General features: G+C 53.1%; 1 protein-coding gene across 18 annotated transcripts in view; it reads right to left on the bottom strand.

Moving 5' to 3' along the window:
- Positions 1 to 15900, bottom strand: part of NFASC (neurofascin) — a 173151-nt gene that overhangs the window by 11446 nt on the left and 145805 nt on the right. For 14 of the 18 annotated variants that reach the window (XM_079107346.1, XM_079107336.1, XM_079107345.1 and 11 more), the window contains 4 exons: positions 12400 to 12636; positions 8639 to 8755; positions 7202 to 7354; positions 258 to 389 (listed from right to left, as the gene is read on the bottom strand). In XM_079107346.1, coding sequence (XP_078963472.1) covers positions 258 to 389; positions 7202 to 7354; positions 8639 to 8755; positions 12400 to 12636 — 639 coding nt within the window. The remainder of the gene's footprint in view (positions 1 to 257; positions 390 to 7201; positions 7355 to 8638; positions 8756 to 12399; positions 12637 to 15900) is intronic. The other 4 variants (XM_079107340.1, XM_079107339.1, XM_079107338.1 and 1 more) reach the window with 1 other exon arrangement.

Here is a 15900-nt window from a genome sequence, read left to right on the forward strand (position 1 = left end):
CAATTTACAGAGCAGATGGGTGGTGAGTCAAGGCGAGGGAAGGGCGACCTCAGCAGGAGCCAGGGTTCCTTCCCTGCCCTCTCTGGAGCGGCCTGGACCTCTCCATCCACCCATCTTGGTGTGATTAACTTAAGTGCTTGCTGGTAGCACCAGTGCACAGAGCAGGCAAGGGCACCGTGGTTCCAAGCCCTCCAGAGGGCAGGTGACCTGGTGACTCCCAGGAAGGTTCCCTGGCCCGCCCTTTTCACTCGGCTCACCTGGGTACTTGCCGCCACGACTCCTCTTGATGAAGCAGACGATGAGCAGGATCAGCACCAGGAGGGCGATGGCGCACATGAGCCCAATGAACCAGCCCTGGGTGGCGATGTCCGCCTGGTTGTTGGTGTAAGCTGGCGGGAGGGCCGGAAGCAAACCCGTGAGTGACTGCTTGGGACAGGGGAATGGGGAGCCTGGGGCTCGGCCCACCTATCGCACGTGGATGGTTCTCCTGGAGCCTAACACTACCACCTAGCCCCTCTTTGATCCAAACTACCCCGCTGAAGGGACAAAAAGAAAATAGTTAAAAAGAGCCAAGTTCAAAAGATTAGAAAAAAGGACAAAGGAAAGGCATGCAGGGAGCAGAGAAGCAGCAGGAGGCGGAACAGGTGCTTTAGGAAGGGCATTTCTTGGGACAAGGCTTGGCTTCTTGCAAACCACAACGGTGCCCACAGCCTCGTGGGGACTGGGGGGAGGCCAGGGGTTGCCTGTGGAAGCACGATTCCTGTGAACGGTCCTGCGTGCCACCCATGGGAGCAGGAGCTGAGGTCGCGCTGTATGCACCTGCTGTCAGAGGCCTCCCCGGCCAGCACAGGTGCAGAGCCACATCCCTGCCCGCAGCAGGGCCTCGAGGCACCAGCTGTCTTCCTGGCATAGGGTCCTGGGCCAGGTGGAGGAACAGGTCATCCTGTGCCTTTTCATGTCTACCCAGCTGGACTGTGCCTGAGAGCAGACGGTCCAGGCCTGCCCGGGGTCCCCAGACAGGATGGTGGCGATGCTGGGGCTGTGCTTTCCACTCACCCCAACCCACCTCCAGAGGCTGCCTCACAAGAGGCCCCTGGTGGCCTGTAACACCCTCTCCCTGCCCCTGCGACAGTGCCTGGAGACCTGTCTCAAAGATCCCTTTGTGTTTTGAAGGACACGCAGGCGGGCCTGAAGGACAGGAGCCCAGGGGTCATCAGGCGGTGCCCACGATGGTGGGGTCAGGGCTGGGGACCGTGCTCAGGCCCTCTCACTCTTCTCCTGCCTATGGACTGGAGAAGAAAAGGCACATCTCCAGAATGCAGCCTGCCAAGGAAACCGAGGCACGAGGTAGGGAAAGATCCAAGGAATGGACACACCTGAGCAGCTCTGGAGCTGGCCCCGCTGGAGAGGCCATGGGAGAGCCACACAGCAGCAGGACCATGGGAACCACGGCACCAAGACTTCCCAGAAGGCGCCCGGGAACAGCGTGGGGCCCAGGGCTCTTTATGTGCCCCCGACTTCCAACACCTGCCATCTGTGGGCAGTGGTCTGGGTGTAATCCCATCCTTTTCCTTTCATGGGGAATAAAACTGTTTTTTTGTGTTTCTTGGTGCCCAGCCAAGGGCACTGCAAAGGGACAGCTCTTAGTAAATACTGAGGACTGATGGACAAGTGCTCTGTCTGGCAGCCCAGAGTAGCCCTGCTGCAAAGCAGCTGAGTCCTGTGAGAACTCAACTTGTGACAATCCTGATCCCTGTGTGCTGAGGAAAAAAGTGCCATCCCTGCCCCTGGCGGACCACTCCCCACACAGTGGCAGAAAAACCTTCCCCAGACTCCACGTGGAATCAGATCTCACCCTTGCTTTCGCCCTCTAAAGCAACTCTTTGCTTTTGGAGAAAACTCTACATTCCTCATCCTGACCTGTCAGGCTGTCAGAGCTGAACCTGGCCACCTCTGTCCTATGTCCCACTCTCTGCTTACTCTCCATGCTCCAGCCACAGTGGCCTTGAACCTGCTTCTCATTTTCTTGCATTTGCTGCCGTGGAGGGTCTGTCAGAATGGCCTTCCTGGACCTTCCCAGTTTAGACAAAGGCCCTTCCCTCGCCCCTCCACAGTCACCCTTTATCAGAAAGCTCTAATTTATCTTTTTCATAGCACTTATAACTGTTTGATAAATTACTACTGTTAATTTATACTAATAAGCACTTCCAAGGGCCAGCACTGCTCTGAGCACTTTCCCACTCATTATCTGGTCCAACCCCACCACAGACCCATACAGGCGTTTTAATTTTTATCCTATTTTACAGAGGCAGAAATGGAGGCAGTTCAAATGACTTACTCAAGGTCAAGGTCATGGGGCTAGTAAGTGGCAGGGTTAGGATGTGAGTCCAAGCTGTCTGGCCACAGAGTCTGTGCTCTGCTACTCTACCCGTCCCTCTAACCCAGAAAGTGAGCTCAGAGTGGGGCTTAGTCTTGTCTCCCCAGGGCTGAGGCAGAGCCTGGCGCGGCGGGGGTAGGGGCACTTCATCAAGGATGAGCCCTTGACTTCTTTCCCCTTTTCAGGCCCCTCCCTCTCTTGGCCTAAGGGGCCACTGCCTACCTTAAACTCCACCTGTCCTTCTGGGTTCCCAGTTGGGGGTCTCTGGCTTCTACCTCAGCTCTTGCCAGAGCCCAGCCTGAAGGAGAAGAAAGCCCAGGCCTGTTGGGAATTCACTTGTCATTCTTCAGCTGGACTTTGCTGCCACCTGGCCATCCTTTCATTCCTCTCTCTGTCCCTGCAGCCAGACCAACGGTGTCTGTCCAGAACTTGTCCTCCCTTCCCCTCGTTCTGATTTCTCTCTCCATGAACACTCTGGAGACCCCTGGAAGCTTGCAGCTTCTGCAGCTGTCTCCTCCTCCTGCATCAGGTGGGACTCTCTTCTCCCTCCTCTCCAAAACTCCCTCCCCTCACACATAAATGGGACCCCACACTTGCCTTCCCTGGGCCTTCATTCCCATAAGGACTTCTGAACACCCTGGATCACGTTCTGTTTCTCCCTCTCTGCAGTTTTCTTCCTATCTGTTAAACCTGTTGAGGTTTCTAGTGTCTTAATAACCCTCAAGGAGCACGCTAGACCTTCCAGCCCTAGTCATGCAGGCCCTGTTTAAGGGAACTTCATCTCCCGTGGGGCCGCTCCTGCCCAGTCCATCCTTCACCCCTGCAAGTTGAACTCAAACCTCCGTCGATAAGCCCGCCTCTCCCCAGCCAACCCGGCCTCTTACCTATGACAGGATTTGTTCCGACTTTCTATGAGTGGCAGCCCTCATCTCTATCGTCCCTGCTGCTAACTCCACAGCTGTAAGCCCAAAGTCCCCTCCTGGTGGCACTGATGACATGTGCCTTTGCTGCCCACCCCTGCCAGTGGACTTGCCACTCTCGCCCCCTCTAATGGCTGCTGGTGCTCTCTCACATTCACCTCACCGTCCATTCCAGAGGGGTCCCTTCACATCTCGTCTGTCACTGTCAGTGTCTAGGATGTGTCACAGTGATGCCACTTGCCTTCTTCACCTCAGCCTGGCCTTCAGGGTGCTGCAGTCTCCCTCTCTGTGCCTCTGCCCACCCTACCCAAGGGATCCTGGCCCATCCCCCTTCCAATTCACCATCTTTCCACGTTCTCCCCCTCCTTCCCGAACCTTCCATTGCTCCAACTCCCACCATCCCCAGACTCTGACATGGCTCCCAACTATTCCACACAAATGTAACATTTGATTGTCCTGTTTCTGGATCCCAACTGTACTATTAAAGTCTTGAGAACAGGGATCTTCTTGAGTCCCTTAGTACTTAGCCTGATACTGGTCAAATAAAAGTGATTGGTGACTACTTATTGATTAATAGATCAATTGAATCCTAATGTAATGTAGTTAACCTGGGATCCCGCTCTAGGTTTCACCCCTAATGCCACCTAGGGGTCACATGTATGCTGGCTTGTCCACACACCTGTCATGGGTGAACCAATCACTTCACTTGTTTGGACAGCGGCACCTACGTTTTGCAGAGAAGTTGGTATTGCCCTCTTCTTGGTGCCTGTTCTGATCCTCTGGACACCATCTCCATCATACTCCCCAACTCTTGGGAAAGAAAGTCACAATTCCAGGGCAAAGTGGCTACATGGGCAATTTAGAAAGCAAATGTACCTTTCCACTCCTGACAGTACCAGGTGAGTTCAAGCATACCTTCAGTGGGCCAAAGAATTCCCTGTGCAGTTGGGACACAGAAGGCTATTCAAACCAAGCGGGGTATGTGTGCTCAACCACACTCCATCAAACTGAGTTAATTTCTCAAGAACCAAAAGAAATTCAGGAAATAATGATCTCACTTGGAAGGTGACCCCATGGCTTGGACTCTGAGAGGAAGATTTTAGCAAGGCTCCCAGGCAATTACATTTGACTGCCGATGCTACACTCAATCGATCTGCTAAACTGGTTTGGGGGCCAATGCTATCCACATTCCAAGACCTGGTGCAATTATACCACCACCTTCAGCCAGAAGTGATGAGAGCCAGAATAGTACCTGCTCATTGGGCCCTCAGGCCCAGCAAGTGCAGGTCCCAATGCCTCTCGCTCTGGACCAGGAGCCTGTGTCAAGCCTCTACACACTTCCCAACCCAGTCAGACACAGGCACTTCACCTGCCAAAGAGGTGGTTCCGCCAACTCCTGTGTCTAGCTGGGAGGAATTTGGTTAGGCCACAGAAGATAGGCCAGTCAGTCAAAGTCAGCAGAATTCTAGAACAGGGGTAGAGTAACGACTCTATCAGATGGCCTCTCCTCACATACACTGTGGCTTGGCTGCTCTCATGAAAGCACACTTTATGCCCCTCCATGCCCACCTGCTCCATTCTGTAGTCCCTCTTGCCTTCCTGGGGTCACAGCAGGCCCGACTATGGTCTACCACCACTGCAGGACTGCTGCCTAACCCCAGTCACACACCCAGCTTCAAGGAGCTGATGGGCCTCTGAGGGTCCAGGGTTATGTGCCGCAGCCCCTCAGGTCCCTTTGGCTTCAAAAGCTTCAAGGAGGTGGTTAACTTCCCAATGGGATCTTTTTCTGGTGAGGGTTGGAGAGCCTGTTAGCATTCCCAGTGGTTTCCTTCCATTTCCTTCCAGAACTACTGCAGCTCATTGCATCTGCTGACTACAGTGACGGCCTGTGGTTGCCTAAATGACCGGTGGTTGGGGCCCGGAGATGCTTACAAATTCTTGCTTTGATGAAACAGGGGGATCTGGGGATTGTGTGGACTTGGCTCTAAAGTCCACCCACAGGAAACAGAGTATGTATTTTTGAAGGATTTACACACACACTAACAGGCACCCACAGGCTTTGGAAAGTGAAAATATTTTCTCTCCCCATGCAGTTTGCACCTAGTAATTTCCAGAAAGCCCTGGCGGGAAGTGAGCAATACAAATTCAGAATGAGGGTCATGAGCCTGCCTGCTCCAACTTGCATGAGGAAGAGTCTGGAAGATGTGTCAGTTGCTCTGAAAGCATGTGCTGAGATCTACCTGCTCCAGACCCAGCACAGGAGAAGAGAAATGAGCCTCTAAGTCAGCATTCAGAAACAGGGGCTTCGGCTGTGGAAGGAGTTTTTGCAATGTCTTTCTGTACTGCCTGCTTACTACCTGGAAACAGAGCAGAGCATCCCGAGGGCAGGACTGTGGTGGGTCCTTTTCCCTCTGGCTTCTCTCCCTAACCTCACCCACGGCAGCAGAGCTCTGCATCCCGAGAGGGCAGGCTGTGCTGGCTTTTGCAGCATTCCCTAGGATGGATCTGTTCCCAAGCATCATCTTCGCTTCCTGCCCGTGCTGGACTCAGATGTATAACGAAGAAAGATGAAATGCACGCACGGATGAGCAAGAGCACAGGACCCCAACTGGGTCAAAGTCCAGCCACCTGCTCCACTTGGTCAACTGTCCAGTTGCCTGGCTCCCTATGACGGGAAGGCCTGGCTGCTCACTCAGACATCCTGCCAGGGTTGGCCGGGCTAGCCCCAAGTGGGGAGCCAGACTCCCTGAGTCACAATGGCATGGAAATGTGCATAACAGGCGGAGGCACCGGGAGAACAGATCAGGAGGGACCAGGCTTTAAGGGGCTGGGGAGACAGATATACAGATGGGTAGTGACCCCTAAGATGCAAGCCCACAGGATCGGCCTCACCAGCCAGGCATGGGGAGAGTAATGAATATTCAAGTCAACGTTCAGAAATTCATATAAATCATTGTGATTTTTCCCCCCTGTGCATCTAATAACCTGCATCTGATTAGAACATCCCTAGAGTCAGGGGCTGATCCTTTCCTCTCTTAATCTCTCCTCCCCCGCCCCACTCTTTGCCCCAGGGCTTAGCATACAAGCCACTTGGCTGCCCCTGGCTGATTTTAAAGCCATACTCGAACCAATGTTCAGACAACCAAGTGCCCGAAAGGCCTCCGGGCTCCCAGCCACTCCTCCAGCAGACAGACTTCTGAACCCTGTGCCCGCTCCCACGCCCCGGTCGGCCTGTTCATTTGACACCATGAAGATGCTTCTCCATCCACAGCCGAAGCCTCTATAGAGCAAGAGCTTCCTCCCTCCCCTAGCGGGATAAAAAGTCACCTATTTTTAGGTAAGACAAAATTGGGACAAAAATTAAATCAAAACAAAACCTTAAACAAGTTGTGTCACCCACTGGAATTTTTCGTGACAGATGATGGTGGCAAGGCAGTAAACATACACGCTGATCCCTGGTTGGGTTCCTGAGAAGATTTCAGGATCAAGACCCTGTGACGGCCCTATGCCCTAATCCGCCATGGCGGAAGCAGCCCCTGAACACCTGGGGCAGGCCGCCTGACTGCCCGCAGCCCCCAGACCAGCAAGCAGTGAGTGTGCATACACGCCAAGCTCTTTTGTTTCAGGCTTAGCAGGGGGGACAGGCAGTCCCGGTCCTCATTATACAGTTCTTTGTTTCCTTCTGATCCCCGCTCAGCCCCAGGGGCTCCGAATCAGTTTGCTTCTCACTGTGCATGCACATCTGGCTCCTCTGGCTTCCTGGGGAACTGAGACATGCCATGCAAGGTGGGGAATGGGGCAGAGAGGAGTCTTCCTTCCAGGGAGAAAAGGCAAGCCGGAAGCAGAGAACGAGGATGAAATGCCTCATGCCTGCAGGGAACCGCCAGGCCAGCTCCCCTCTCACCTGTACTGGTCATAAAGGTGATGACGGTACTGCTGATGCCCTCGTTGTCCCGGGAATAAACCCGCAATGTGTACGTCATCCCAGGATAGAGGTCTGTCAGCTGTATAGGCTGGGCCTGAGCCTTAACAGGGACAGTTTTTTTCGTATGGTTGCCTGGGGAACAGAAATCTTGGTCAGCCTAAAGCCAGGCACCAGAAGCTGGAGAGACAGTGCTTAGTTTCCTGGTCACCTGTCAAAGGCAGAAAAGGTAGGGGAAGGGGCGAGGAGACCGCGGGTCCAGTCCACTATACAGGCCAGGAGGGTACCAGGCAGCTCCCCAATGCCCGTCCATGCACTGCTAGCTCGCTCTCTCTTCCATGATTCCCCTTCCACCATGGACACTGTTTCCTCTCAAAGTTGTCCTTCCCCACCACTAAACATATCACGACCTACTTAAATTCTCAGCATGTTGGTGGATACTCTGCTGTCCTGGAAGTAATTCACTTCCCAAGGGATCTTCCTGGTGAGAGCCAGAGGGCCAGTCAGCATCTCTCACGGCTACTGGACATGGTAGAGGACTCTGCTCCTTGGCTCTCATTCCTGGTTTCACCTCTCATTTCTCACCAGGTGGCAAATTCACACACCAGGTAAAGCACCTGTGGCTGAGCTGCAGGCTAAGTGGTGGGGGTGGGAGCTGAAAAATCTGGACCAAACTAGGGGATTCCAGATTCTGTGAACACTCATGCCGCCTCTGCCACAGGGAATGAAGAGTTGGCTTTGCCTTCCTGAGACAGCTTCGGGTGGGGTCATCCCTGGTGGGATTTGTGGCTTAACTGCTTAGAGCACATGCTTGAGAAACCCAGGTGGAGGGTTTGACCCCACAGGACTGGGGGCCTCCATGCGGAGAGGGCAGAAGTCCTGACCGCACTCTGTAGTCTAACCACTCTGTACCCTTGTTCCCAAGATCTGGCGGGGAAAGTGAACAGCTTTGTCACCAGCTATTTGGGACACAAGGCTCTAGCTTGTGTCTCTGACTGTGGCCCTCTGGCATTCCATGAGCAAACATAGCAGTAGCGCAAGACTATGGACTGGCCTGGTCTATTTGGTGAGGACTAGGACGTCACCACAGAGGTGAGCTTTGGCTCTTTTGGGGGTGCCTGAGAACGCTCATCCTGGGCAGGAAATGGAAGGAGGGCCCGGGTCCCGGGTCCCGGGTCCCCCACACCACTTGCCTCACTCATGGCTTCGGAAGCCCCTTCCTTCTCTTTGAATCGGTTCCTCCCACCTCTCTGCTGCCTGAGCGCATATCGATTTCATTAAGCTATAATTAAGCCAGGCTAAAAGGCCTCTCTGAGCCTGGGGAACCTCACAGGATCTCTTTAATGGCATCTACCACTAAGCGCCACTGCCGCCGCCGCTGCCGCCGCCACCACCACCTCCCCACACGTCAATGCTTACTGTCGATGTACTCAACCACAAAGTCAGTTCCGGGCCCGAAATTGTGCTTCCAGGTGATGTTGGCCCATTTACTGTTGGGGAGCACCGTGACGTTCCATATGGACTGCTCGTCGGGGGCTGGTGAGCGGGTTAGAAGAGGCATTAGTGACAGGCAGGCGGGCAGTGTGGGCGACATGGAGACACACACATGCACACCAGCGTGCACACACACACACACACACGCACACGCACACACATAGCTGGAAAAGGGAAGAGTCAGACACGGCTGTGCACAGGGCCCAAGGAGCTCCAAGCTGCAGCCTTGGTGGCCAGGCCCGAGGCAGCCATCCAGGAACGAGCAGGAGCAGTCAGGAGGACCTGAACAGGAAGGAGAGCTGGCCACAGTCTAGGTGTCCACACAGGCAGGGCGAGGCATGAAGAGTGGGTTTCGAGCCATACCATTGGAGGCTCTAACCTGGGCTTATTTCCTTTTTAGATTCCTTGTCATGAATTTGAGCAGCGCAAGGAAAGGGGTCAGGAATGAGGCCCCTGGTCAGGATGCCGGCAGAGTGGGGGAGGTGCTGATGTTTTTCTCCTTCAACCATGAACGTTCTACAGGAAGGTGAGAGGTTGTCTTTGTAAGTCCAGCAAGATGGGTTTGGTGCAGCTCTGTGGCAGAGCACGTGCCTAGCATGTGGGTTTGACCTCTCCCTGAGTTCAATCCCTAGCAAGCAAGAGTCACAATGAGATGTGTAGGAAGGACAAGATCAAATATGGGAAAACCTTACCAGGCTCCTGAAGCTGAAGTAGGAGAAGGTTCATCCAGACAAGTGACCGAGAGTTGTTCTCAATCAGCGAGACCCTGGATGATGCACAGAACTACCCTCGATTGCCTAGGTGACTTGGGGCTGAGAACCTTGGGTCCAAAGCACAGACAGAATGAACCCTTCCTCTTCCTGTCAAGGGACCAAGAGGAGAGAACTCCTTGATGCCCAATCCCCCATCCCTCTGTGCTCCAGACATTAGAAGGACACGGTTCTGTTGGCTTCTCAGCCCCACATAGTCTTTGAGGCTTGATCTCCCTGAAACACGGAGGACATTAATTATCTAGCTCCTATGAGCTGGGAGCTACTTTATCAAAGCCTTGGTGCTGTCTGAAACCATAGCCTACGAACAGAAGAATGGCACTAATCTTCAAATGCAATCACTTTTCAAGAGTCCCAGCAGTCTGATTACCCCATTTTCCAGCAAAGATTTAATAGTGGAGGACTAGCATGAAGCCTTGTATTTCAAAGACTTTACAAGGGTGGCTTCTGTATATTTTATTAGCATGCAAGGGGGCACTGTCACCAACTCACTTGTCAAAAATAAATGAATAGAGTACATCAGGGAGGCATTTATTCATCATCTGTTTGACATGTGACTAAGTCTGCAGGGCTGGGAAAGTGATAAAAGACTTTCTGGTTTTTTGCTTCAAAGGGGTCTCTTTTCTACTACAACCCTGTCAGGTTCCAGCTTGCCCCAGGTGAACATGATACGTGTTAGGTGAGGACCGAGAAAGAGGTGTCACTGAAGGCACCAGAGAGTATTCTCCATGGGAGGGCAGAAGGTAGACTTCTTCACTTGTCTGTCAGATATTTTAATTGTACTGGCTGCTTTAAGCACCCTCAAATCTCAGCTCTTTCGAATTTTATGGTTCTTGCTGGTGGGAATGAATTTGTGATGAGCCATGATTTGAGGAATTGAGTTTTTTCCTCCTTAGCTTGAGACCCTGTAAAATAGCTAGCGTATTTGTGTTTGGTCCCAATATAATGTTGACCCAAATCTGGCTATTTTAAAGGGGATGAAGATGGGGGGATTTTAGAACAGATCCAGCAAAGGGAAACCCAAATGATTCAGAGATGGGAATGGAAGGATGACATTGCCACACAGAAAGGTCAAGATGCTGACCACTAAATAAATGGAAAGTTCAAAGAGAAAGACCAAGAAGGAAGCCCTCCATAACCAAAACCCCAAAGGACAAGAGACCAGTGAATCTTCACATCATGTCCACCCTCAAGACTGAGATCCTAATTAGAATAAATTATACTCCATGTATGTATAATACGTCAAAATACACCCTACCAACATGTCCATCTAAAAAGAACAAAAAATACCCCAAAACAAAAAAGGACAAGAGAGGGGATGTCGGCATCCTTCCACTGACTCCTGGCCTGTGTTAGGGACTGTTTCTGAAATCTAAAAGAGACATGTTAAAGACAAATAAAAAGGCTCGTTTCACTCTAAAAAGGAAAACTTGTGGAACATTTTGTCTTAGGATATAAGATAAGATGGAGAACTGATTTTAAACATCCCAGGTGGCAGAACCTTCTGCCATATCAAGGGAAGCAGGAATGCTTGAGAAGTGCCCCCGAGCTCGAGATAAGATCAGGACCTTGGCCAGGCCCTCTGCAGCATCTCAGACCACAGTTAAAAACTCGGGAGTGGTGGGGCCAGGCTTGGGAGGCAGGCCGATTTTCCCAGAAGGCCAGTAACTCTGCTGGGGAGCCAGATTCACTGTTTCCCACTTCTTGCCACACCTGTTTCGTGAATTCAAAGCACTCAGTGACAAAGATGCTTCACTGTGGTCCCAGAGAACATTCACCAAGTTGCTGCCCACAACCTTTAATAGCCTAGCAAGTGTCTCCTCGGCAACTTTTCCCTCAAGAGGGTATAGCTAAAATTCTAGATATTTCGCCAATCAAGTGAATTGGTGGTTTCAAAGTCACCTGTCTCTCTTCACTGCTCACTTAACACCGCACAACTGAACTAAAACAAATACACATCAAGCCTCCATCTTATTTCAGGGGGCTGAGAGAAGAGGGTTGGGTGGGAGGCAGTGACATCTCCAGCAGGGGGGACATGCTCTGTCTGCAACTGCTGGAGGAGAGTTCTGGGGGGTCTGGCCAGCCTTGTCAGCTGCCTGGTACTGATTTTACAGTTGGCCTATGGGCTCAGGCGGCTAAAGACCTGCCCGTCTGTGCTAAGGAAAGACTGATGCTAATATCCAAAAGCAGCGCTGTAGCCCCCAAGGTCTCCTGCGCTGGAAGAGCATGCCCTCTTGGCTGGCGGAGGGACAGAGAGTAGCATGTTCTCCTGGCTCCACAGTCCAGCCCTGGGATTCATCCTGACCAGGGGCCCTCAGAATGGCTGCAGTTTTCCTTCCAGGCATGAGGGAAACATGGACAGGGAGAAAGATGGAGCCCGCTTTGGGCATTATGGGACAAACTGGCAATACCATTTCCTGGAAGCTCTGACTTTTTAAAGGAAATGTCTGTAAGCATTCTTTGGGGGAGGAGAGGCGAGGAGGAAAGTGGGGCATGACCAGTTACTTTCTGCTCTGCGGCCTCAATTCTGCAAGGCTGGACACTGACATGACTGGAGCCAGAAGCTCTCAGGCCAGCTGTTACGTCCTTCCTTTCCACACACTCTCTCTTCTGGAGAGCTCAATCTGGGGTCCTGAAGGAGGAGCTGCTGACGCACCATGAGGAATACCCAAAGGTGCAGGACCACCCAAGAAGGGGCAGTATGTGCGTGGAGGGCGGGGGCGAGCGGCTCTGGGCCCCTAGGCTACAGGACTGAGGGTCCAGTCATGAGTGAGTTTGCAAAGTAACCAAGGGGAGGTGCTGGCAGACACTGCCCCAGACCCCACCTCCCAGCTGGAGGAGCCTGTGATGGTCTCTTGAGGCAACTGGGGAGGTGGGCCCCCAGGGGACGGGCGCAGGGGCAGTGCGCAGCAATACCGGATTCCTGTATCTTAGTCCCGGTGGTGGTGGTGGTGGGAGGACTCTCCGTGGTGGTGGCAGCAGTGGTTGTAGTAGTTGTGGCGACGGTGGTGGTGGTGGTGGCGATGGTGGTAGGTGCCACAGTTGGGATGATGGGGACTGTTGTGGCTTCGGTGGTGGCAGCAAGGGCAGTAGCATCAGTACTGCTCACAGCGCCTGTGGCGCCCTCGGTAGTTGGGGGCAACGTGGGAGGAGCTGAGAGGGAAATGTAGAACAGCCGAGTCCGGTTGGTTTGGCGGCGTCCCCCGGCACACATGGCCCCCAGCGTGCACGTGAGCAGGCAGCGCGCGGGGCGGAGCTTAGACATCTGAGGCCGCCCTCAGCCAAAGGGACGGCCCGACCGACCGCAGCCAAGAGAGCACAACCATGGGGAAGGAAGAGAATGAAGCCGTGTGCGTTTCATTTTCTTCTCATGGCCTGTGTGGTCGAAGCATCCGGCATGCACCCAGCGAAGACCCAGGCCAAACGCCACCCAGACACAGGCCTACGCAGCACCAGTTGGGCCCAGCTCTGGAGCCCAGCCTCAGAGGTGTGCAGGCGGCTGGGCCCTGTCCGCAGGGGCACAGGGCAGCCTGCCTTTCCCAGTCCTTTACTCCCAAATCACCCTCTGTCATGCCTGCCTTAGTTCAAACAGCCACCTAGAGCCATCGGCACAGAGAACAGTCCCCACTCTGCCAGCGAACCATGCAAGCCCCACCTGCAGGTCCCCCTGCTCCTGCTCACAGTCGCTGGGCTTAGCTCTTCCTGTTTTCCTGACCTCCCTTCTCTCCCTCTCCCTCTCCCTCCTCTGCCTGATGGTGGTCCTTCCTGTGATGACCCCAGTCCACCCTGGTTCAGCTAACTGCTTTTCTCTCTAGGAAATCTGGGGATCGGGTACCCCAAGTCTTTCCAGTTCATATCAGAACCTGAGAAAAGGGCACCGATGGGATCTCAGTGTGGCCTGTGCTGGGCAGTGCCATCTTCCCAGCCGGCAGGACACAGAAATCCCAGCTGCCAGTGAGATTTCTGCTAGGTGTCCTTTCTGCACAACCTCTGGGGCACAGGGTGGTTCAGATCTGGGCTCACTTTGCCAAACCTCTCAGATCCCATCCACAGCAATCTGTGGCTATCAGTCAGCCCTGGGGGCCTACATCTTTAGATTATATACATGTGATCTTTCTCAAAGATCCTACTTCTTTCTCTAGGAGGGCCATGGAAGCTAACAAAGGGTCGTCCTATCCTTACTCCCCAGTTTCAATATTTGCAAAAACCGAGAGTGTAAGAAGGAATGCTGGGGGCAAATCAGAGAGACAGAGCTACCTCTTCTCCTTGCATTCCACCTCCTGTTATCTGACCATGGCCTATTTTCTAGTGTCAATGTTAATGAGGCAGTAGACAGAGAATTTAGGCATAAACAGGCAATAGTGACTTCCCTCCCTCGGGAATCTCTAGAAGTTCAGGAAAATAATAACCCCTGTCTCTGCAACACCCACAGAAGGGGGCTAGGCCAGGAGGGGAAGCCAGAGCAAGAATTGCCAGAGGGCATTTTGCAAGTGAGAATCAAGTGATCCTAACCTCTTTACCAGAGCCTGACCAAGGAAAGCCTTTTATTCCCTCGGGTCTTCAATATTACAAGTTCCCAGCAGAGAAGGAGGGAATGCTCCGGGGTCCCACTGCCTTCCTGCCTCTAAGATCAGCGGCATCACTGGATCCTGAGAATGCTGACCACAGGAATCACCCTGGGGAGCCAACTATGCCCCACACATTCCAGGGATTCCTGGGCAAGTTCAAAGTCAACAACAGTGTGGTCCCCAAATCCCAGTCAACTCAGATATCAGGAAGGCATGGGGAGGGGTGACATGGGGACACACACACACACATAAACAGAAAAGCCAGAGACACCCATGAGATAAAGGCCACCTGTCCCGGGCTGCTCCCATGCCACACAGGGCTCTTCCTGTGGCTCTGTGCTGCTCTGACTTAGATCCTTACTAGTACTGATTTTTCTAATATTTTCTGGCAAATGGAAAAAGGGTTCCCCTTTATCATTGGAAAACACTCGTTTTTAACTTGAATTATCCCATGCTGGTAGTTCAGGGACAGGTACAGCGGTTGTGCCTTTCCTAGGCCCCTGAACCTAAGCCAGCCTCCCCCAAAGCTACACACACACACACACACACACACACACATGGACACACGTGGTCCTTGACTCTTGTACAGAGACACACACATTCACACCCCCATGACTCCCACAGGGCCCACGCGCTTCCCAGGGCATTCTGACAAGAGCAGGGACAGAGATGCCCAGAGATTACAGTGGGTTCCTCACTTGGCACCACTGGACAAGGGTGAGCTGTGACTCTGGAGATGCCTCCACACCACCTTGTCCCCACTCTCTAATGGCCACTTCTGCCACCACTTTCTCTCTACTGACAGTCACCTAGCTGCTTTCCCTCTGCTCAGTGGCAAAAGTCCCAGGGTATTAGTAAGAGGGAACACGAGGGGAGGGGGACAGAGGCATCCTCCCTGGATGCCTGCCCTCTGTATTACTGTGAGGACACACCCTCAGTGGGCTGAGGTCACAGCTGGTGAGTCAATGTGACCTCCAACCCATCCATTCCTGTGTCTACTGTCCCCAGGCTGAACAGGGCCACTGGGGACAGGGAGAGCAGAGGCAAGAAGGCCGTGGGAGGCAGAGCAGAGACAAGAGCATGGGCTGTCAGAGGGCTGGGGCAGGTGGGCAAGGGGAATCATGTCTCTTCTGGGGATAAATGTCCACTGCTCAGGTCAAAGGCAATTCAGATCATTGCAACACTGGGCTGAGTTGGGGGAGAGGACAAAAGGGTATAGATGCCCAGGATTATAACCAGAGTGGACTAAGATGTGCGAGGGAGGCACATCCCTGGTCTGGATGTCGTTTTTAGCCACAATAGGAACTATAGGTTTGGAAATCATCCTGACCAGTGCTCAGTGGAGACCACTGGGCCTGACAAATGAGAAGATGGAACAGAGACCCTCCATTACCTAAGGGCACTCTAGGACAACCTAGAGCTTACAGTCCAGGGCCCCTACCAGAACAGGGGCAGGGTCAACCCCATGGATGGCCTCCTATATACTGGAAGTCACTCCGGCTAGGACTCAGGGTTCCCCTCAGAGTTTTGGGGAGCACTGTGTTGGAAATGGAGAAAATTGAGGAGAGATGCTATGTCTCATTCATTTTCTGTCCCCACACTTGCCATGGAGCTGAGCACCCATCACGAGCCCACCCAACATTTGCAGATCTGAGCAAAGACGAGGACTGCAGTTTCCAGACATTCCAAGGTGGAATGTTCAGTCCAAAAACGTCCACATGGTGTGCAAACTACCCTGGCCAAATCACAGACTGTCAGACAGATGGGCAGAAATCCTAACAGACTGCAGATACAGGTGGATGAGAGGGATTATCTTCGCTGGGTGAAATAGGAACAGATCAATTTTGGG

Source organism: Sciurus vulgaris (assembly GCF_902686455.1).
Source record: "Sciurus vulgaris genome assembly, chromosome: 12".
Lineage (NCBI taxonomy): Eukaryota > Metazoa > Chordata > Mammalia > Rodentia > Sciuridae > Sciurus > Sciurus vulgaris.